The 22,037-nt window shown below is 63.2% G+C and overlaps 1 protein-coding gene across 4 annotated transcripts in view; it reads right to left on the reverse strand.

Annotated features, from left to right (window-relative positions):
- Positions 1–4,385: 4,385 nt before the first annotated feature.
- Sardh (sarcosine dehydrogenase) overlaps positions 4,386–22,037 on the reverse strand; it is a 54,404-nt gene continuing 36,752 nt past the window's right edge. For all 4 annotated transcript variants that reach the window (XM_026395444.2, XM_077798039.1, XM_026395447.2 and 1 more), the window contains exons 19-22: positions 8,779–8,941; positions 7,987–8,155; positions 6,234–6,369; positions 4,386–4,869 (exon numbers count right to left, since the gene is read on the reverse strand). In XM_026395444.2, the coding sequence (XP_026251229.1) occupies positions 4,744–4,869; positions 6,234–6,369; positions 7,987–8,155; positions 8,779–8,941 (594 nt within the window). In that variant the 3' untranslated portion in view covers positions 4,386–4,743. The remainder of the gene's footprint in view (positions 4,870–6,233; positions 6,370–7,986; positions 8,156–8,778; positions 8,942–22,037) is intronic.

The raw sequence follows: 22,037 nt of genomic DNA on the forward strand, positions 1-22,037 counted from the left end.
GAGGGGGCCTCCAACCCTCCTCCCTGTGCCCCAGTGGCCCACAGCCCTGTCCATCCCCATGCTTGAAGCCCCCAGTGCAGTGCTGAGTGCCAGGTGAAGGGGCTGGACCAAGCCCCTGCCTGAGACCTGGGCCACACCAGCCTCCTCCCCCAGACCCCTGCATGGCCCGGAGGCTCCCTGCTGACCTGCCCTGGACTGGGTAGACACAGCTGTGTCCACCCCTGCTGACCCAGTCGGGATGAGCCCCGCGGGGGCCTTGCCTGGGGTCCACAAGTCCTGCTGCCTCCTGGGACAGCCAGGCTCCCCTGCGACCCGCGGCCCCGCCCTACTGGTCCCGTCCCTGTGTACAGTGACAGCTCTACTAAACATGGCCCTGCAGAGCGGCTCCTGTGTCCCAGCGGGCGGCTCCCCTGCCAAGGGGCAGGACGGGCGATCAGCTAGTTAGAGGCTTGCGTGGGGAAATTGCTCCGCTGTGGAGTAAACAGATATTTTCGCCCACCTAAAGGGAAGGCCCAAGAACTGCCTCCTCCCCCTGAAGGGAGACGGCGCAGGCAGGCAGGCGGGCATCCTGGAGTTGGCTCCCTGGGGAAAAGGAGCCGGGAGCGCAGCAGAACCAGAGCTGCCAAAGAGCTGCCTCCCCCTCAGGGAGACCTGGGCCGGCCTGGCACCTGTCTGACCCTCTGTCTCCTCGTCTGTCAAATGCGGGGAAGGCGTGCCAGCTGAGGGAGAGGGTGTGAACAGTTACCACTGGCTGGGTGGGGACGCTGTGCCAAGGCTGCCACGCCATTGGAGCCAAGCCTTTTCCCTGGGGCGAGGGGGAGCTGGGCCCTGTGGGGGTCAGTGTCCACTGCTCTGAGCAGCTCCCCATCTGAGGTCAAACTCAACTCCTTGAAGGTCCCTGGAGAGAGTGACAGATGCTGCTCTGTCCAGTCAGTCAGTCCAGCAAGACTCTGCGGCGGGGGCAGGGCAGGGGGCAGGGCGGGCGATGGACAGCGGGGCCCTCCACAGACAGCAGCCGGCAGCGGCCAGCCTTCCGCAGGGCACTCCGTTACAGGGAGTCTGTACCACGGGGATAAACCACGGCTCCTGGCAGCCGTAAGTCGTGGGGAGAAACTGCTGCCGAATGCCAGGCCCCGGCAGCACCCGGAGAGCCGGCTCGGCCGCTGTGCGGGCCACTGTCGTCTCACAGCCGGGTGACAGGTGGGGCACCTCCCCGCGGGGGCTGGCCCTCCCTCTGGACCTGCCTGGTGGCTGCCTCCCAAACACCAGACAGCCCAGAGCTGGTGAAGGGACGGACACTCGGGGCCACAGGGCCACCTGGCCCTCCAAGTCCCAAGAGCACTGTGGCCCCCACACTACCTCCCTCACGGGGCAGCAGAGAAGGGCCAGAGCCAGCTTGACCCCACGTCCCCAGAGGACTGCAGCCAGATCCACCTGGTCCTAGAGCTTCCGACCCCTCAGACACCATCAGACGCACAATCCCCGCCTCCCGACCTCCTGCCGGAGCAGCCTGGGGCAGCACAGGGCCAGGGCCTGCCGTGGCTGCACACTGCTGCCCCCCAGGCGGCTCGGAAACCAGGTGCAGAGACCTGGATCCAGGTGCCAAAGTCCCGCAGGGGAGCGTGGGCCCGGGAGGGAGCCTGCTCCATGCCAGTGGAGCAGGCTGTGTGGGGACAGGGCGCCTGCGTCTCGGCCCGACGTCCACTTCCTTATTCATGAACCAGGAGCCCCGGGGGGCCGCATGGGGGTTAAACACAGGACCTGAAAGCTCTGTCATCATGGGTGGGGACTGCTGTGGCCGGGTCCCTCCCACAGGCTCCAAGCCAGAGGCTCACCCCCTCCTGAATCATCAGGTGACGGAAAGGCCCAGCCCTGCGTCCAGCAGCCCAGCTTCCCGTTTTTACCTCCTCTGTGTGGCCCTGGGTCACTTGCTTTCTCTCTCTGGGTTGGGTGTCCCCTTGTGTGTACCTCCTGGGAACCAGCCTGCTAGGGTCACACAGTGCCCCCTGGGAGGTGCCAGTGTCCTGGGGTGCTGTGGGCACCAGCCAGGCCGGTGTTGAGAGGCCCAGTGGTGAGCACGGGGTGTCCCCCGACTGCAGCTGGGGCAGGGTGCCTGCCTGAGCAGGTCCGGCGTTCCCCGGGATGCTATCTGGTACCCCTGCCTGGTGTGGCTACCTCGGCTTCATTTCCTGATTAAATGGTCGAGGCTGGGCACTCAGATTCTTCCTTGGGCTCCCATGGGTCAGGACTCAGGAGCTACTCGTGGCCCTCGGCTGCTGCCCTGGGCAGAGGATGGTCCACAGGAGGCAGGAGGTCCCTGCCCCCAGGCAAGGTCCCAGCACACCCCACCACTGTGACCCTGAAACGGCCCACAGGCTCCCAGGTGCCTGTGCAGATGGGCCGCCCGACTCCTGAGCCCCCACATCAACAGACCCCCGTCCCTGGCTGCCCCCCAGCAGCTGAGTGGGCGGATCTGAGCCGCGGGGCGCCGGGCGCCCACCTCTGCCTGTCCCACAGGCCCCAGCTGGGTTTCCCCTGGACATGAGCCCTGGCCTCTCCCTCACCTGCGCCCCCCGGCTGCCCCCCACGGCAGGGAGCCCACTGTCCAGGCCAGGACCTCCCCTTCCTGGAGGATCTCAGCGGGGACTAGGGGCATTTGGCAGAAGGTTCTAGACTAGAAGCCCGACTCCTTCCTGTCTCTGGACGTCAGAGAGGCTGGCCTTGGCCCAGGACCCCCAGAAGGGCCCCAAGCTCGTTTTGCTCCTAAAGGAGGACCCCCCCATCCCCGAGGCCGTGGGTGGACCCTGGCCCAGGACTCTCACGGTCCTCGACGCTGCCCACTCAGGCCCGCTAGCCGGGATCTCATTTCCCTTGGGCTAACTCTCCTCCCCGCAGCCTGGAATATGGGTAAAGTGCCCGGAGACAGAGGGTGAGAAAAGGGGTACCGCACCCACCACACCAGGAGAGGGCGGTGGGGTGCCTGGGGCATTCTAAGAGGGCCATCAGGGACTGCCTTGTGGAGAAGGTGACCTTTTGTCAAGACCCTGAAGGAGCTGAGGGGTGAGGCCCATGGCGTCTGGGTCATGACATGAGGCGTCTCTGGGTTGGAGCCCAGGAGGGCTGAGCGCAGGGGCGGAGCTGGGAGCCCACTCTAGGGTGTGGGTCCTGGCAGTTCACCTGGAGTGGCACTCGGGGGCCCTGACACTGCAGGGACCCTTCAGAAGATGGAGCAGGTGAGCTTGGGAAGAGGTTCGTGATGGCCGCCCTCAGGTGGCCACCCAGCACTCTGGCAGAGGCCAGGGTCCTCTCTGTTAGGAGGAGGCAGAACAGGGGGAGGCCCAGGAAAGCGTTTCCCGCTGCAGCCCAGGGCAGACGAGCTGGCCTGGACCTGCTCCGACCTCCCTCATCCTGGGCCCTCTCCCAAGGACAGGCCGAGAGATGGATGTGGTCACAGGCCCAACTCAGAGGTCCCGGCCAAACCGCAGGCCCCGGGAAGCAGGCCCAGCCACCTGGGCAGCCGGCTCTCCCTTTCCTCTGGCTCCTGGGATCCTCGCTCATCCAGGAGGCCGCAGGTGCTCCTTCCTCCCAGCTCGTGTGAGAGCCAGAGGCCCACCGTGCTCTCCAGGCCACGGCCCCTCCCCAGACTCAGGGCACCAAACGGGCTTTTCAGAGGCCACAGCCCACAAGTCTTCTGTGGCTTCAGTTTTATGTGCCTGGCCATCTCGGCTCAGTGTGAGTGTCCAAAGGCACAGGCGCTGCCCAGGATGACCCACCCCGTGCTCTGTGCTGCCTCTGGGGGTCGGGGGACAGCCCTGCCATGCCCTGAGCACCGCCCCCCACAACCACAGGCACACCCCAGGACAGCATGGGCACCACGGGGGGCTCTGCTGGGGCCAGGCCTGGACCCTCTGCACAACAGACCTGCTGCCAGGAGAAGGGAGGGGACCGGGCGCCCACCCTGCAGGAAGGTGGGTCACTCCTGACACCCGGCAGGCGTGGAGGGGCTCCTGGGGGAGGGGACAGGGAGGGGCCCCAGCCCACGACATGGTGTGGGGCTGGGCTCGGGCCAGGCCCCTCCCGGGTGGGTGAGCAGGAAGACTGAGGAACGGCCGAGTCCACAGCAGGGACCAGGGGCCCTGGAGGCCAGGATTCCGGCAGCTGTCACTCGGTGTGGACCTGCCGTGACGGCTGGGCGGCCGAGGTGGCACTTCTGCATGGGCCTCGGGGAGCTGATGTGAGACCACGTGTCACAGGCCACCCAGGTCTCAGGCGGGGGACTCTCAGCAGCTCCCCACCTGCGCCTGACTCCCCCCTTGTCCCTGATCTGAGAGGCAACGTCCTGCGCGATGGCCTTGGCCTCAGGACCAGCACCTACCTCTCGGCTGCTCCTCTCTGCCCTGGTCCCCCACCCTGCAACCCAGTGCTCTGGCCAGGCTGCTGGGGCCAGGTGAGCCAGCTGGCCTCCGGGGCCTGCGTGGGCTCTCCTCCTTTGACTCTGCATCGCCCAAGGCTGAAGAACCAGTGGTCCCCGAGCCCAGGTTCCGGGAGGGTCGGTGAGAAGACGCCCATCTGGGGCAGTGAGCACAGGACAGGCACTTGGTCTCTCCCTCCTGGTTTGGGGTTTTATCAGGCCGGGGGTTGAGGGTGGGGAAGGTCCATGTCTGGCTGGGGCCCAGGGTCCTGGGACGCAGGAAGCAGTAGATGGTGCAGCAGGGCGGCTGGTGCTGGCCCCTGGGCGGCCCCTCAGTAGATCCCCCTCACCCTCTTGTTGTTGGGGTCGAAGGGAGACTTCAGGTGGACCTGGGCAGCATAGGTGACCCCCATCCTCTCCAGGGCGTAGTCCCCACTCTTGACAAAGTCCAGTGAGACCTAGGAGCAAGGCACAAGGATCTCCCCGTTACTGGGGGGGGCAGGGTTTCCTCCTCGCTGGAGGGTCGGGGGTCCCTGGCCAATCCACTCCTGTCCAGAGTCTCCCCTCTGAGCCCAGGTACTGCCCCAGAGCAGGTAAGTCACGCCCCGCGTGCCCCAAGTCCTACGTGAGCACCTGGGGTCCAGCAAAGCCCAGGTCTGGCAGCCAGTAAGTCCTGTCCCAAAGGACTGCACACCTCCCCCCCCAGTAATTCCAGATCCCTGGGAACATGATGGCTTCCCAGTGCAGCAGGGCAAGAGGCTGGCAGCCAGCGGGGCAGTCCCGAGGGGCGGGGATGGAGCAGCTTCGTCACCCTGGTGTGCCGGGAGGTGCTCGGCCACTAGCTCCGGGAGACTGCGGCCACCTCCCCTGGGCGAGCGTTCTGGGTCGCCCTGATGGCGGGGGCAGGGCGCCAGCCCTGCTGCTCCAATGACACCCAGTGTTCAGGGCCACTTGTCTGGCTGTGGGTGACCTTCACTGGGCCACACGCATCCCTGGCCTGGCTGGAATTCAGGGCCCACGCTGCTGTTCTCTGAAAGGACAGGCAGGGGCACCTCCACCCCACCCAGCCCCAGCAGGGACAGTGACCTCTGCTCGGCTCCCAGGCTCCCGTCTCCCCCTGTCCAAGAAGGCCCTGGACCCCAGACATCATTGCCAATGGTGCCACCATGTCACATGATGGCTTATTAAACCCCATAGAGTGGCATTCCACACAATTGTCCCCTGAGGAGGATGGGCCTGTCCCCATGCTGTAGATGAACTAAGAGAAACTGCTCATCCCAGGTCACGGGCAACTGAGGGGCAGAGCCCCGAGGGTGGCCATGAGGAGCCCGTGTCCCGGGCCTCCCGCTCCCCAGGCCCACCTCGCCTGAGCAGCCATCACCTCCTCCCAGGGGCTCCCTCCAGCCTGGCTCCTCCCCGCTCAGTGGGGACCACAACTTGGCTTCTCTGCGAGTGTCAGGGGCTCAGGTGACGGCTGGAGCCAGCTGGAGCCTCTGGGCTGGGCAGGGCAGGGTGGTCGCGCTCTGGAGAGGGCAGACCTGCTCCCAGCGATGCTCGTGGAAAGGCAGGACCCTCCTCACTGGCACCCCCACGCCCCAGGCTGGAAAGATGGGAAGAGGAGGCAGAGGTGGCCCCTTCTTCCTGGGGAGGCTGGGGAACTTCCTTTCCCGCCATCCAGGGAAGCCCTGGTACTTGGCCCAGAGCCCAACTCCCTGAACAACTCCTGGACCTTGCCTAGAGTCTGGGCTTGCGTGATGGACGTAGAGCCGACTGGGTCAGGGAGTGTCTGGGTGAGGAGGCAGGGCCAGGGGACGGGACTCACCGGCCCACCACTAGGATTTTGGATATAGCCGTAGGCGATGGTCTTGTCCACGGTGAACCCGAAGTCAGCCCTCCGGACGTGGCCCACCACTTGCCCATTTCTCCAGATGGCCTCCAGGCCAAACATGGGCACTTTTCTGGAAGAAGCAATAGGGACGGCTGGGACCCCAGGCCCCTGGTGCACATACGTCCCCCGGCCTAGGGGAGGGTGGGAAGCTGGACTGTGCCCAGGGCAGTGATGCCCCAGCCAGCCAGGCGCTGGCCTGGCACGTCTGGGCACCTGCTGCCAGGGAACATGGGGAAGACCAGAGACGCCCCGCCAGGGCTCCACTGGTGTCTCCAGGGCAAGCCCCACATAATGGGAAAAGGCTCCGCCTGGGACCCTCTCCTCTGAACAGCCGAGCGCCCACGGGGCAGCCCACACACCAACGGGGCTTCCTCGATCACACAAGAGCTCACAAGAGATTCTCAAAAACTCAAAATGCAAGACAAAAAAAAATGTAAACTAAAATCACAGAGATGCCAGCACCCGGGTGCCGGGGAGCCCCTGTGCCCATCTGCAGGCTGCTCCCTGGGTTGTCACCACAGAGGCTGTGCCGAAGGGAACAGACGAGGCAGCTTTGGGAGCTCCTGGGACCGCAGCCTGGAGCCACGCAGCACTTGGCCCCACAGCCAAACAGATGTGGGGAGAAGGACGAGGCCTGGGAACTCCCTCTCCCCCTTTGGCCGGGCCTCAGCCTGAGCATGGACTCGCCCAGGGCCCCGTGCAAAGCAGCAGGGTCCTTCGTCCCTCGGAGCCCAGAGCTGCAGCCTGGGGCAGGACCCTGGGGGGAGCAGTCATCATCTGATCATCTGGCTGATCCTGGAGCCAGACACCAGGCCTGAGCTTCTGAGGGCCAGAGGGCTCGGGAGACCAGCCTAGCTGCGAGGACCCCCAGGCACAGTGGAGCAGCTCCCGCGGTGACAAGCCGTCCCTGGAAGAGGCAGTGATAAGAGCCAGAGAGGGGCCTGGAGGCCAGGCCAGCTCTGCTCACAGCCTCTCTCACTCCTGATCCAGGAGCAGGGGAGCTCTGTGGCTGGCTGTCGGCCCACGTCAGCGAAGGCAGAAGCTGCTCCTTCCTGGAGACTGGGCCATGCGGATCCCTGAGGGTGCCTGGGCGACCCGCTGGCACCAACCCTGTGCCAGGACAAGAGGTGAGAGCCAGGCTCCCAGATCCGGCTCTGCCGGGAATCTGTGGAGAAGCTGGCCGGCTCCCAGCTGCCCCTCGGCAGGCAGGGCAAGGGCCGGGTCCCCCCAGCCAGGTCACTCCTTCCACCTCTGCCAGAGTCCCTGTCACCAGCATCCTGGGGTCCTCACATGTAAGTGGTCATCCCATCATGGGCCTCAGGGAGGTTTAACCCCAACAGGAGGGAGGTGGCCCCAGGTGACCAGGAGATGGCTCCAGGGCAGGGCTCGGGGCTGGGCTGCACCACTTCAGGGGAGCCATGGCCTGGCAGGGCCCTTCTGCTCTGGTCTTCCTCCCCCTGAGTCCCCACAGGCCGCTGACCCACCGCGCCCTGCCTGGCCCTGGAGGCGTCTGAGTCGCCTAGACTGGCCTGGTTTGCCCTGGCGTGGGACTTGACCAGGCCTGGGCTCCTGTGTGATGGGCGGCCTGGGTGGCCACCCGTGGGCAGTGGCATACCAGGTGCTTTGAGGCAACAGGAAGTGCCCGGCTCTTGGGCTCAGCAGTGCCTGGCCAGGCCAGGGTACTCACTCCTCCACGGTGAGGCACACCAGGCGCCGGCGCAGGCCCGCCTCGCGCTGTCGCTCCAAGGCCTCGCGGCCCAGGAAGGGCACGTGGGACTTGAGCTTGCAGGTGAAGGCCAGGCCAGCCTCCAGAGGACTGTCGTCTGACCGCAGGTCCGCGTGCCAGTGCCGGTAGCCTGTGGGGGGACCACAGGTCAGGTCCTGCCAAGGTGAGGGACAGGCCCCCAGCCCATTCCCCCCCGAGAGAGCTGCTTAGGGACGTGGGCAGCAGCCCCAGGACAGGTGGTGGGGACATCCTCAACCCCAGAAGGTTCTCCCTTGACACTCGGGCCTGAGCTCCAGGAGCAGATGGACCCCAGGGGCACTCGGAGCCCTGCACCATCAGGCGGGGGCACTGAGGTGGCATTTAAAGAGGGCTGGGGTGGGGCGGGCCCCTCCCGGGCCCCTCCCGCTCTGACTCTACCTCTCCCGGGGCTGAGCTGCAGCTTGGTGGTGGAGCGGCGCTGAGCCTGCCCGAGGCCCAGGTCCAGCCCCACTGCCCGCTGCAAGCCTCTCAGGGAAACCACCGTGCTGAATCAGCTCCCACCTGGCCCTGCTTCCTCACCCTGGCACGTGCAGGTGTTGGGCGTCCTAACACCCTCTCCAGGGCCCAGAACCAGAGACCAGTGCGTGGGCAGCAAGGAGGGTTGGGGAAATGGGTGGTAACAGGAAAAAGAGGCCATCGTGGCGGCGAGGAGGGGCAGCCGTGTCCCTAGCTCATGCCTCCGTGGCCACCAGGCTGCGCAAACCCTGCACTCACCCTTCTCGATGCTCAGGGAGTCGATGGCTCGGTACCCTGCGTTGACCAGGCCATGCTTGGCCCCCGCGGTCATCACTGCCCGGTACACAGGCACACAGGATGCCCTAGGGATGTGCAGCTCCCAGCCCAGCTCCCCCACAAAGGACAGCCGCATGGCCCGGACCTGGGGAGACAGACCCGGCTCAGACACAGACGTCAGGCCGGCAAGGCCCAAGCCACCATGTTGGCGATGGCACCGATATGGTCAGCTGGCCCTGGGCTCAGCAGGATTGCCACCAGGAAAGCGGTCTTTCAAGGAGGGTCCTTACGAGCTGCTCTGGGAACCTGGAGGCGATAGAGGGGCCCCCTGCGGGAGCAGCAGAACATGTCCCCTGTCCCAGGCCGCAGATCTTCTAAGTGACTGTGCTAGTTTCCCAAGGGTCAAATGACCACAGACTTCAGGTGGTCACTTAAGGTGGCTGAAAGCAAGAGAAATAGACTCTCTCTTAGTTCAGAGCCAAAAATCAAAGCGTGGCAGGGCTGCTCCCCCTAACTAACTCTTGGTGGCTTGTGCGGTCCTCGGCTGTGACCAAGCTCAGCCCCTGCCTTCACACGCGCTCACCTTGCCTGTCTCCTCTACCGTCTTTTGAGGACACTGGCCATTGGATTTAGGACCCATCCCAGGATCCTCTCTTAGCTGCATCTGCAAAGGCCCTGTTTCTCAATAAAGCTGTATCGCAGTTCCAGCAGGCAGGACGGGGACGCCTTTCAGTCCCCTCCATAACCTGGGCAAGCCTCCCTGCTCCTGTGGCCTCCGTTTCCTTGTCTCCAGAGTGGTCAGCAGCTCTGGCTCTCACGTCTTAGGCTTTAACGGATCCCGAGACTTGTCCATGAAGCCGTTGGTTGGAAGCCATGGTACAGCTTGTGCATCGTGAGCTGCCCTTGGGGACAGAGGGATCCAAGAGGGGTGGCCGAGTGCCATGACCATCATTCTAGAAGCCAACTGCCCGCCAGTGTGATCAGCCTGGGCCAAGTATGGGGTCTGAAGACAGATGTGGCCTCTGCCCCAGGACCCAGGTGTTGGAGGATTGACCATAGCTTCTGGGCGGGCAAAATCCTGGAGCCAAGGAGCCTGCCTGGGGGCCCCGGGCTGGACAATGAAGCTGACAAGTGGCCCTTGCTGGCCAAGGGCGGGCTGCTGTGGAGGCAGAGCCGGAGCAGCAGGGGTGGGGAGGCAGGAGGGGAGGCTGGCGGGTAGGGCTGCAAGTCCTGCCAGGCTGCTGAAGTTGACTGTGGAGCCATCTGCGCGGGCGCCATCTTCCTTTACCCCTGGGCCAAGCTCCACACACGCCGTGTCCCTTCATGGCCCTCAGTGGGGGGGACCACTGTGAGCGTTGGCCATGGGCTGAGGCAGAGGTGCCAAGCCCTGCCAGGGACAGCTGGTGTCCCTGGAGCTGACAGCCAGAGTGGGGTGACTCCTGGCCAGAAGGATGGGCTCTTCCACAAGCTGTTTGGGTGCGCGTCACGTGCACACCCAGCAGCTGGCACCTGGCCTTTGGTCCTTAAGCCTAGTGTCCCCATCTGGTAAGACCTAGGGTTCAGCTTGGGACCCCTCGAGTTCCCACGGAGACAGGGACTGAACGTGGGCAGGAGGGCTGGGTGGCGGAGGGTGGGCAGCGGCAGCCCCACAGCTCCCAGCAGCACAGGGCCTGGCGGGAGGGGCGTCTGCAGGCCACCCACGGCTCCTTGTGAACCTGACGCTACTCCACGGCCGCGCTGAGGGGCTCGGGGCCAAAATCTTTTGAAATGGCACAAGTTTGCTGTGAGTTGCCATTTGTGGGGACCTCTCAAAAAACTCAAAATGGACACGGAAAATGTTGGCATTTGCCTGCTTCCGTGGTGCAAACCGCGGGCCCTGGACGGAGCGCCTTGTCAACTGGACTCTAATTTCAGTCTGCCTACGGAGAAGCCTGGGGCTCAAAGCCCATCTCACTTTAAAACAGGAAGAAGCCATTTGAAAGTTCATGGCCCCTCGCCCACGGACCCCACGCAGACCCACTCCTCACCCAGCCAAGCCCCAGGGTCGGAGTTCAGGGTGGCACACGCCCTCTCGCCCCATCCCAGCTCCCTGTGCCCGGTGCACAGCCCACCAATGGCAGGTGCCAGAGCCAAGTTCCTGGGCCACATCCTGTGCTCAGAAGAGTCCTGCACACGCACACATGCACGCACACACACACACACACATGTACACACGTGCACACACACACACATGTACACACACACACGTGCACACACACACATGCACACATACACACATGTACACACATACACATGTGCACACACACACGCATGCCAGTGTTAGAACGGCAAGGTTCAGAGTACAAAATCCAACACACAGAACACACACTCAGTTGTGTTTCTGCACACAAGCAGTGAACGAGCCACAGAAAGAAATGAAACAATTCCACTTGCAATGGTATCAAAGGAGTGAAGGATCTAGAAACCGACTTGAGGTGGGGAGAGATGTTGAGGAAGACACAGTAAATCAAAGCCCTCTGCCTTGCCGCACCGGGGGACTTAATATCCACACTGCCCAAAGTGCTCAACAGGTCTGTACAATCCTTTTCCAAGAGGCATTTATTTTACAAAAATAGGGGAAAAAAATCAAAATAGAATCTCAAGGGACCGCAATAGCCAAAAGAGTTTTAAAAAGAACACAATTGGAAGACTCCCTCACTGTTCCTGACTTCAAAACACACTCCTCGGGGCAGCGATCCAGACAGCGTGGTGCTGGCAGAGACGCAGAGCCAGACCAATGGAGTAGAATAGGAAGTGCGGAAGTGAGTAGATTCTCATTTGTATGATCAAGTGGTCCTCCACCAGGTGCCAGGACCACCGAGAAGGAAAGGAACAGATTAGCCTCTCCAACCGATGGCTGAGGACAAACTGATACCCACACACACAAGAAAGGCGAGACCTTTACCTCACCCTTCATCAAAAATCAACCCCAGTGGAGCAGAGAGCTAACCCAGAGCTGTAACTGCAAAACCCCTAGAAGGAAATACAGGAAGTCAGGAAGCACGGCCACCTTGGGCTGTGGCATCGGGCACGGGTAACAGAGGCAAGCCGTGGATGGGAGCACCGCAGACTGCCCCGCCTCAGAGGGTGCGCTGGTGCAATGGCAGCCCCCACGTCGGAGGGGTGACGCGGTTGGTGTCCACACATGCAGCACTCCTGTGACGCAACAGCAGCAAGACAAGTGACCCGGTGGAAAATCTGCAAAGGAGACAGGCCTTTCTTTAAAGATGACTTTCAGACGGCCACAGTGCAGGTGAGAGGACACTCAACGTCACCCAACATCCAGAAATGCAAATCAAAGCCAAGTCACCTCGTGCCCCCAGGATGGTCAACATCTGAACAAACAGAAGACAATGAGCAGGGAGTATGCGGAGGAACTGGGCTTGTGCCCTGGGGTGGGGGCACACAGGCACGGTCACATGGAAACGCATCTCAAGACTTAAAAACAGAAGGAGCCGGCAGCCCCCCTTCTGAGTGTGCACCCAGCGGGGCTGACAGCAAGGGCTCGGGTTGTCCACATACCAACGCTCACAGCCACAAGGCCAAGGGCAGGGAGCACCCTGAGCTCTGTCAGTGGACGGATGGATGCATGGACAAACAAAACATGGCCTGTCCCCTCAGTGGGAGGAAGTTCTGACCCGTCCTGCAGTACAGGTAACCCTGAGGATAGTGTGCTGAGCCACAGAAGCCACAGAAGGACACGTGCTCATGACCCCACTTACACTAGGTCCCCAGTCACCACACCCATAGAAGCAGAGGGCAGAGTGCTGGTCACAGGGCTGGGGGGAGCTCAGCACACAGGCTTCCAGCTGAGCACAGCGGGAACGTCCCGGGGCTGGGTAGCAGAGCAGCTGGACAGACAGAACCGCCACACGGCACTCCGTTAAACTGTCATCTTGGTAAAACTAGCAACCACCCCTTTTCCTCCAAGGTCAGGAAACTGAAGCCCCAGATCTGTGATCAGCACTTTCTCCAGGCCTCGGGGGCCAGGGACAGAGGAACCAGGAGAGGGGCCGAGCACAGGGCCCAGGTCCGGCTGGTCTGCGCCACCTGCGTCCAGCAGAAGGCTAAGAGGGAGGAACTGGAAAGAAGGGGAGAAAGAACAAAACCAGCCTCGTGTCCAGAACTCCTGGTAAATGCCCAAGGTAAACGAGACGGCGTGTGGAAGAGACCCCACGTTCAAGGCAGACCACACACCATGGCCAAGAGCAGGTCAGCCCCTGTCCACCAGCCCAAGGGCAGCGTGAGGAAGCACCGGCCCTCGGGAACCCGACCGACCACAGAAAGATGGGACGCTGTCCTCTGGGACCACACGGAGGGAACGGGATCATTACGTCGAGTGAAGGAAGCTGGCGCCGAAAACCTTCCCTCACGTGTGGAACCTGGAAAGCCCGTCTCACAGGTTCAGAGCAAGATGGTGGCGGGGACAGAGGGGACAGAGAAATGCTAGCAAGAGACAGAGGTGGCAGGCTTCCCCTGCAGGACGGGGCAGCTGTAGGTGACCTCACCAGAGAGAAAGGGCAACGTTTGAGGAGACCAGGGCGTCCAACCTGATGTAGACGCTTCACAGCCTGTGACCCACCAAGACCTCACATGGTTCCAGGCTAATAGGCCGATTGTCATATTTTATGTATTACTTTGAAAATATATATATATTTTTTGAAAAAGATAACGACGAAGAGTTTTCCAGAATTGGAAGACGGTCAGTTATGAACACTTGGGCCACACAATGAGCACCAAACAGGATAAATAAAAATGAAACCCACCCAGAAAAGGCCGGGGTAGGCGCAGACCTGGGGGAGCAGGAGGGAACAGGGGGTCTGGGCAGAGCACCTCAGGCCACACGCATGGCCCTGGTCTGCAGGAGGGCGTCACTCCAGGAGGGGAGGAGGTGGAAGGAAGACTTCCCAGCTCAAGAGTCACAGCTGGGAGACCAGATGGAGGACCGCCCTCGACCCACGGCACCTTGGGCCTGAGGTGCCGCTTGAGGGTCAACCAGAGCAGACCCGCAGCCAGATGGGTCACCTGGGAGTGAGAAAGCCCAAGGCAGCTGGGGGGGGGTGTGGGGAGGGCCACCTGGGCAGGCACCTCCCTGTGCTCAGGAATCAGGCTCGGGGCTGAGCAGCCAGCTGGCCCTGGAGCTGGGGACCCTTTCAGTGCAGACCCAGCTCTGCAGATGAGAGTGGGCTCTGAGACGCAGCCTGGAGGCAGGTTCTGCAGGGAGCTGACCTCCTCTTCCTGCCTGGCCCCAGCAGGGTGACGACTTGGGCTCCAAGGCTGCCTAGTGCCTGTCCTCCCAGTGGCCCGGAGAGCATAGGAATTGTTCCCAGAGCCAGCAGAATTGCCGGCCCTCTGCAGCCATCTCGGAGGCTGATTCCTGGACTGCAGGATGCAGTGGGCAGAGAGGTCTGTGTAAAGAGAGCCCGCACCCAGACCCGCCTCGTCCCACACCGCGTGAGTGTGATGACATCTTACGACCATGCTGGGTTGGCCGAGGACCTTCTCATAGAAGGTTCTGGCCCTGGAAGGAATTTTGCAGGGTGCCACTGGACCCCCAGGGTGACAGCATCTGCCCTGTCTGCCACCTGTTTCATCCAGGACACTGGGGTAGTGACAGTGATCAGGACAGAGCCCAGGGCCACTCAGCACCACGTCACCTCGATACCATCAGGGCCACTCAGCCCTGCGAGGGCAAGACCAGAACCAGGAGTGCACTGCTGAAGCTCCCAAGGCCACCAGCCATGTCATTCTGCATGAGGTCCCTTGTCCCAGACAGAAATGGCAAACCAGACTCCCCAAACACACACCTTGAAGCATCCCCAGGGTCCCAGGCTGCCAACCCTCCACGGTGCCAAGGACACTGCCAGCCCTCCTGGCACCCTCAGTGGACAGGGACAGACGAGGAGCACCCCACAGAGCAGGGCCCACAGTGGCTGAGTGCTGGGGTGATGCAGACCCAGGTTCAAATGAGACCTGGGTGCTCTCCCTGGTGACCCATCTCACCCAGCCAGGATGATGATGGCACCCCCCTCCAGGGACTCGGGGCAGCACATCAGCAGCACGCTACCCCTCCACCCAGGAGGCCGGTCAGGGGGTCAGGGGTCAGCATCCTGGGCTGTGTGACAGCGTGTCCTTGGGGCAGCACTGTCCTGCAGACTCACCAGCTCCCTGGTGTCACTGCACCGCCACGGCCCGTTTCATGATTTCATGCTGCCGATGACTCCACAGCTGTCCTTCACTTCCTGCCCACGTAGCCATGCCAGCCCTCAAGCTGGAATTAGCTGGTTCCGCAGACACCGAGAGGACCTCACGGCCAAGCGGCAGGGCCACGTTCCCAGCTCTAGTGCCCAAGCCCAGCCATGGGAGACTCGCGTGCCTGGCCTTGATTTGTGAGTGTGCGGGGGCAGGGAGAGGCGCTCGGGTTTCAGTAAGAAGTGGATCTGGGAATTGGTCCCATGCCTGGCCCCTCACTGCGTCCCACGCCAGCTCCGCCACGGAAAGGACTCAGCATCCAGGGAGGCGCTTGTCCCAGGCGTGGCTCCAGCTCAGCGGCCAAGCTGGTGCTCGGGCAGGGATGCCAAGCCACTCCCAGGGGATGCCCTGGGCACCTGTGGCATCAGAGTCACCAGCAGTGCATGAGGGTCACCCAGGAGGCCGCACAACGCACCACAGCCCACATGCCCAGCCCTCACCACCCCAGCTCACGGGGTTCCACGAGTTTCCATCACCCCAGGAGCATCCTCCAAACCATTATGCGTTAAATACGCGAGGATCCCAGGGCCCAGGAAGGCAGAGGCCAGAGCGAGTGCCGCCTTCTTTAGGGCCTGGGGCCCCAAACCCGCGAAAGAAGGGAGGTGCGTTGGGGTACGACTGGAGGAGTTTCAGTTTAAACCACCAGAGACTCCCCAAGCCCCCGATTCTAAAACAGTCCCACTCGGGAGAGAGCTCAGCCTCTGCCCTTTGCCTGGGTTGCTGGTGAGTAGGACGAGGGTGGTTGATTCCGGTGATGGTGGAGGTGGTGGTGGTGGTGGAGGTGGAGGTGGTGGTGATAGTGGAGGTGGTGGTGGTGGAGGTGGTGGTGGTGATAATAGTGGTGGTGGAGGTGGTGGTGAAGGTGGCAGTGAGGTGGTGGTGATCGTGGAGATGGTGAAGGTGGTGGAGGTGGAGGTGGTGATAATAGTGGTGGTGGAGATGGTGATGAAGGTGGCAGTGAGGTGGTGGAGGTGGAGGTGGTGGTGATCGCGGAGGTGGTGGTGGTGGAAGAGGTGGTGGTGGTAATAGTGGTGGTGGAGGTGGTGATGAAGGTGGCAGTGAGGTGGTGGTGGTGGAGGTGGTGGTGATCGTGGAGATGGTGAAGGTGGTGGTGGTGGTGGAGGTGGTGGTGGCCACGGCAGTGAGGTGGTGGAGGTGGTGGAGGTGGTGGAGGTGGAGGTGGTGGAGGTGGTGGAGGTGGTGGTGGTGATAATAGTGGTGGTAGTGGTGGTGGTGGAGGTGGTGGAGATGGTGGTGGAGGTGGTGGAGGTAGTGGAGGTGGTGGAGGTGGTAGTGGAGGTGGAGGTGGTGGAGGTGGTGGAGTGGAGGTGGTGGAGGTGGAGGTGGAGGTGGTGGTGGAGGTGGAGGTGGAGGTGGAGGTGGAGGTGGTGGAGGTGGTAAAGGTGGTAGAGGTGGTGGAGGTGGTGGAGGTGGAGGTGGAGGTGGAGGTGGTGGAGGTGGTGGTGGAGGTGGTGGTGGCCATGGCAGTGAGGTGGTGGAGGTGGTGGAGGTGGAGGTGGTGGAGGTGGTGGAGGTGGTGGTGGTGATAATAGTGGTGGTAGTGGTGGTGGTGGAGGTGGTGGAGGTGGTGGTGGAGGTGGTGGAGGTGGAGGTGGAGGTGGAGGTGGAGGTGGTGGAGATGGTGGTGGAGGTGGTGGAGGTGGTGGAGGTGGAGGTGGTGGAGGTGGTGGAGGTGGTGGTGGTGATAATAGTGGTGGTAGTGGTGGTGGTGGAGGTGGTGGTGGTGGTGGTGGAGGTGGTGGAGGTGGTGGAGGTGGTGGTGGTGATAATAGTGGTGGTAGTGGTGATGGTGGAGGTGGTGGAGGTGGTGGTGGAGGTGGTGGAGGTGGAGGTGGAGGTGGTGGAGATGGTGGTGGAGGTGGTGGAGGTGGAGGTGGTGAAGGTGGTGGAGGTGGTGGAGGTGGAGGTGGTGAAGCTGGTGGAGGTGGTGGAGGTGGTGGTGGTGGTGGAGGTGGTGGAGGTGGTGGTGACCGTGGAGGTGGAGGTGGTGGAGGTGGTGGAGGTGGTGGTGATCGTGGAGGTGGTGAAGCTGGTGGAGGTGGTGGTGGTGGAGGTGGTGGTGGAGGTGGTGGTGACCGTGGAGGTGGTGGAGGTGGTGACAGTGGAGTTAGTGACTAGAATCAACTTTCCCGAGTAAGTAAACGTGCGATGCCCAAACCACACTGTACCACCTGAGCCCCCTGGGCACGGATGGTGTCTCTAGAAGCTGTGGCCCTCAGCTCTGTGCTCCCCCCTGGGCAGGGTGGGTCTGCCAAAGACCACCTTCCAGCCCCTCCCCAAATGAGAGCTTCACCCACCAGCCCTAGCTCTGGGCCCCGGACCTCCAGCAGCTGGGAAGCCTTGGGCTGCCCTGAGGGGGCCTGTCCACAGCACAGGCGGGGACTGCAGGTCCGCAGGGGCTCTGGGGAGAAGGGGCAGCTCCACCCGGATGAGTTGCAGAGGCTCAGCAGCTGTGGGGTCACCAGGGTCATCGGCCTCCTTCTGGCCAGGCCTTCTTCAACGTTCCTGGCAGGTGGTCTTCTCTGTCCCCGACAGCTTGAATGGTGGCTGGGAATGTGTGCCCAGACTGCACCTTGCCTGTGTCATGGCACCAGTGTGTGGTGTCCTGTGCCAAGGCCCGGGCGGTTCTCACAGGCGCAGCAGAGAGGGCTAGGGCAGCGGCTCAACCCCATGGCCAGCGCAGGCTCCGAATGCCCTGCAGTCCTGCCGGGGTCCGTGGTCTGTCTGATGCTCCACCCTGAACTAACCGAGTCCCAGCAGAGCCGAAGCAAGGGTTTCTCCCATCAGAAGAGAAATTCAATTTCCTCTTGACTTGAAATTAATTTTCAGGAGAAAATTGCTTTATGGCCACGCTTACAGACAGCTTCCAGCCGCGGCCTGCTGCTGCTGAGAAGGGCCATCCTTGGTTGAGGGGGGTCTGTGCTCAGTCAGTGGGGACCCGTCCGTGGCCAAGGGGGGTCTGGCCAGGCCTGTCCTCAGCTGCAGCGCTGGGAACACTGTGTCTGGCCCAGTCCTGGCCGAGCTGAGCTCTGGGAGACCAGTTTCCCCAGGAATCTCTCTGGCCTGGAGGCAAATGTTCAGGAGCCAGGACAGCTGGACTCTGGCTGCCGAGGGTCGATCACCTCCCCATCCGCCTTCTTCCTCCAGGAATCCAGGGATCATGGACGTCTGGCACAGAACCAGGCATCTCAGAGGTGGGGATGGTGGGGGGAAGCAGCCCTCAGCGGAGACCCTCTGGCCGGCTCCTGTGGAAGTGGGCTCCACAGGGTGGGTGCTCCAGCCACCGCCACGTCCTCAGTGCTTGGCTCTCGCCCTCGTCATCCCTCACGTCCCCCTGGACCAAGAGGTGCTGACCAGGCGGCCACACAGGCTCCTGTCCTGCAGCTGTATGGCCGGGGTCCAGGGATGATTGCTGCTCATCCAGGGACAGTTCATCAACGCTGGGTTAAAGCCAGCCCTAGGTGTCACTGAGGAGATGTGAGATCCCCTGGTTCCAGAGAGGATTCTGCCTGGACAGACATGGGGGCAGGGACAAGCGGCCCAGGAAGGATTAGACTGCGTCTGCACTTACTGTCACAGATAGGGAAACCAAGGCCATCTCACAGAAGGCCGGGACAGGACTGGAGGCCCTGGGTAGCATGGGGCTTTGGTCCCCATGGCTCCCGGGTGACTGTGGCTGACCTGGCTCCTCCATGCGCCCACAGCAGGGCCAGCCCTGCCTCCACAGCCTGCAGTGGAGCGGCCACCCTCTGTGCTGGCCAGAGAAGGGGACCACTGTGTCCTAGGCTCAGGCCTTCCCAGAATGTGTGGCCAGACCCCTCTGAAGGGCAGTCCTCCAGGTCAGCCCCAACCACAGTCCAGATGCAAAGGGGCAGAATCGTGTTCCCTTGCACACACCTCCCTTGGGTCCTTGGGAGAAGGAGGCTGGGGACAGGATTCCCGGCTCATGAGCCACCCAGAGGGTCCTTCCCTCTCCCACCCACAGAGCTGGGATCTCCCGGACACAGGGGGACCAAGAGGCAGAGGCATGGGACGCTGACTGCCTGCAACTGGGCCATGCTTCGGGGCTTCAGGAGGAGATGGTCCACAGCAGCATGACGGGCTCCAGGCCGTCCCCAGACACTAGCCCTGCAGCACCGGCCAGTGTGCTCTGAGAGCAGCTGGTCTTCCTGGACAGCCAGCCCCGGGTGCTGGCTGGGGCCCAACAGGATGTGCTCCCACAGGCGCCGGGGAGAGGCCTGCCTTGCTCCCCAGCATCCGTCCCTCTACTCTCACACAGGAGGCCACAGGAAGGCCGGCGACATGCTGGAGGGGCGGTAGGGTGGGCACAGGGTGGCTGCTAAGGGCCCTGGCTCACCATGCCCACAGGGAGTCCTGGGTAGGGGCTCCCGCAGCACGGACCCCCTGGAGAGGCTGGAGACGCCCGGCACCTGGACCCAGTTCTCCCTGCCGTGAGCCTCTTCCAGGGACTCGAACTCCCACTTGGTTCCTAGACAGTAGCCACCCCTTGCCCGAAGTGTGGGCCCTGTCACACAGACCACCCGATGGCCCGGTTGTGACCAGGTGGCTGAAATGCAGTCCAGAGCCTCCCCGGTGGGAACGTGCCTCACACCCCGTCCTCTTCTAAGACAGGGCTCAACGCTGCCCTATCCGGTTGTCCACTGCCCACCGTCGCGGTCTCCACAGGCAGCGGCCTGGCTCAGAGAGCACCATGCGGTCCTCCCCCAACCTGAGCGGGGCAGCTGGAAATGACCCAGAGACCGGGGCGTGCGCCTCACACCCCTGACTCAGAGGACCCCTCCTAGGTCCTGGCTTAGGTCAACCGTTGGACACCCTAAGGTCATGTGCAAGGGACATTCCTCACCAGATGGCTTCTGAGGACAAGAAACAAGCCTGCCAGTGTCCAGCCCGGGTGCTGCGTGGGCAGCAGAGAGGGGCACAGGTCCCCCACAGGCTCACCAGGAGGGTGGAGAGGAGCAGGAAGTCCACCCAGCATCGCCAGAGGCCAAGGCAGAGCACAAACCTTAGGTGAAGGACGGTGCTGGCCCCGGGAAAGCGGAGACACAGCCAGAAGGAGACGGGTGGGGGACACTCCGACCCGCCGTGTGGCTTCCCCCTGGTGGGAGGAGTGGGGCCGGAACTTGTTCACCTCCCATGAACGTTCCCGAGATTCTCCAGTGACACACGGCTGGCCGCCAGGTCCGGCCCGGTGAGCTCCACACCTGCACTGTGGGCAACCTCAGGAACAGGACCCCAGGGAGAGGCTGGCCCAGCAGGGCTGCCGTCGGGCGCAAGGTGGTCTTTCCGGAGGTGAGGTCGGCCAGGCCCTGGGCACAGGGGTGGTCGGATATGGAGGGCAGGTGGGATCTCACAGGCCTTTGGCCACCTGGGAGCCAGGCCTGGAGGCAGCCCTGAGGAGAAGCAGCGCTGTGGGACCCCTCCCCACCTGCAGCCCCCCCTTGGGCTTGGCCTGCCTGTGACCCTAGGCAGCGTGGCCTCTGCCCAACAGCTGGCCTGGCTCCCAGGTCACAGGTGAAGCAGCAGAGCCCACCTCGGGGGCAGCTGGGCCAGGCCAGGCCCCTGGGGTGAGAAGCAGCTGCAGCTGACCTTCCCAAGTGGCCCTGCAATAGCCCTGCTGATGGAGGGAGGCGAGAGCCCTGGACGGGAGGGGACCTCCCCACCTGGTTTCTCCCTCCGACACCCGAACCACACACAGGCTGAGTTGTCGCCAAGCTCGGCGTGGTGGGAGACCCACCGCCCTCCCCACCCGCAGGTCGTGACCGAGCCCCAGAGACCCCAGAGGACGGCCCAAGCTAGAGTCCAGAGGTCTGGGTGCTGCTGGGGCCTGGGGCGGAGCGCCACCCTCTCTGGTCTCAGACCAGAGAGGGTGGCGCTCCGCCCCAGGCCCCAGCCGAGGCTGTGAGCTAAGGAGGCAGGAAGCAAGCGAGACAGACACCCTGGCTTCCTGACCCTGTGCGGCCTCTGGGGGACGGACGGACGGAGCCTGCAGAGCTGCTTTCATCTCCCTCTCTGGCAGCCCCTCCCTGCCTTCCCTGCCACACTGTTTATTTGCTAACAGGACCCAGATCTGTCCCTCAGGACCCACACCCACAGTGCAGGCCAGGACCTCACTCCCCACCAACATTCCTCAGCACTTGGGGGCGCGCCCAGGCCCAGCGGCCCTCCGCCCACCCGCGCCCTCCACAGGGGTCAGCCGCATGAATTGGCTGCTTTGGGCCGGTGGCCGGCCAGCCCGCAGCCCCTCAGCTCTCCCACATCCTGGGTCAGCACTGCACGCCCCACACCTGCCGCCCACAAAGCCCACCCACCACAGGACACCAGGCAGCGAGGTCCTGCCCCTGGAGGACACGTGGCCACGTCTGAACAGTCTCATCATGGCTTGGGGCACTGCTGGCATCCGGCGGACAGAGGCCAGGGCAGCCGAGAGACCCCTGGAGGAAAGGGACGGCCCCACAGGGGGTCTCTGTCACAACATGTCGGTTGTGCTGATGGGGACCAGCAAGGCACCTCCCAGGCTGGTCAGAGTGCGGGGGACTCAGCCAGGAGAAGCAAAGCAGAGGGGCCCGCGCTGCTTTCCCACAGGGACATGGCCAGCAGTGGGAGATGCTGGCTCAGAGCTGGACTCTCAGGAGCCCCTGCCCAGAGCCAGGGCTGACGGAGCCCTGGGCTGACCCCGACCAGTCTCAGAAGAGACTCGGTTGGTAGGTCCTGGACCTCTGGGAGCAGTGGGGTTGGGGTGCTGTGTGAGACCAGCCCTGCTCCTGCCTAAGTGCCCCCCACATCCACAACGCGGGGTGGGTGAGGCCCCAGGAGCAGGGGCTGCCTCCCGAGGACCAGGGAGCCGCCGGAGCAGCACGGTCGCTCAGCTCTGCCCCCACCCCCACTTCCAGGGAGACAGACCCGCCATC

The sequence above is a fragment of the Urocitellus parryii genome, chromosome 4 (genome assembly GCF_045843805.1).
Source record: "Urocitellus parryii isolate mUroPar1 chromosome 4, mUroPar1.hap1, whole genome shotgun sequence".
Lineage (NCBI taxonomy): Eukaryota > Metazoa > Chordata > Mammalia > Rodentia > Sciuridae > Urocitellus > Urocitellus parryii.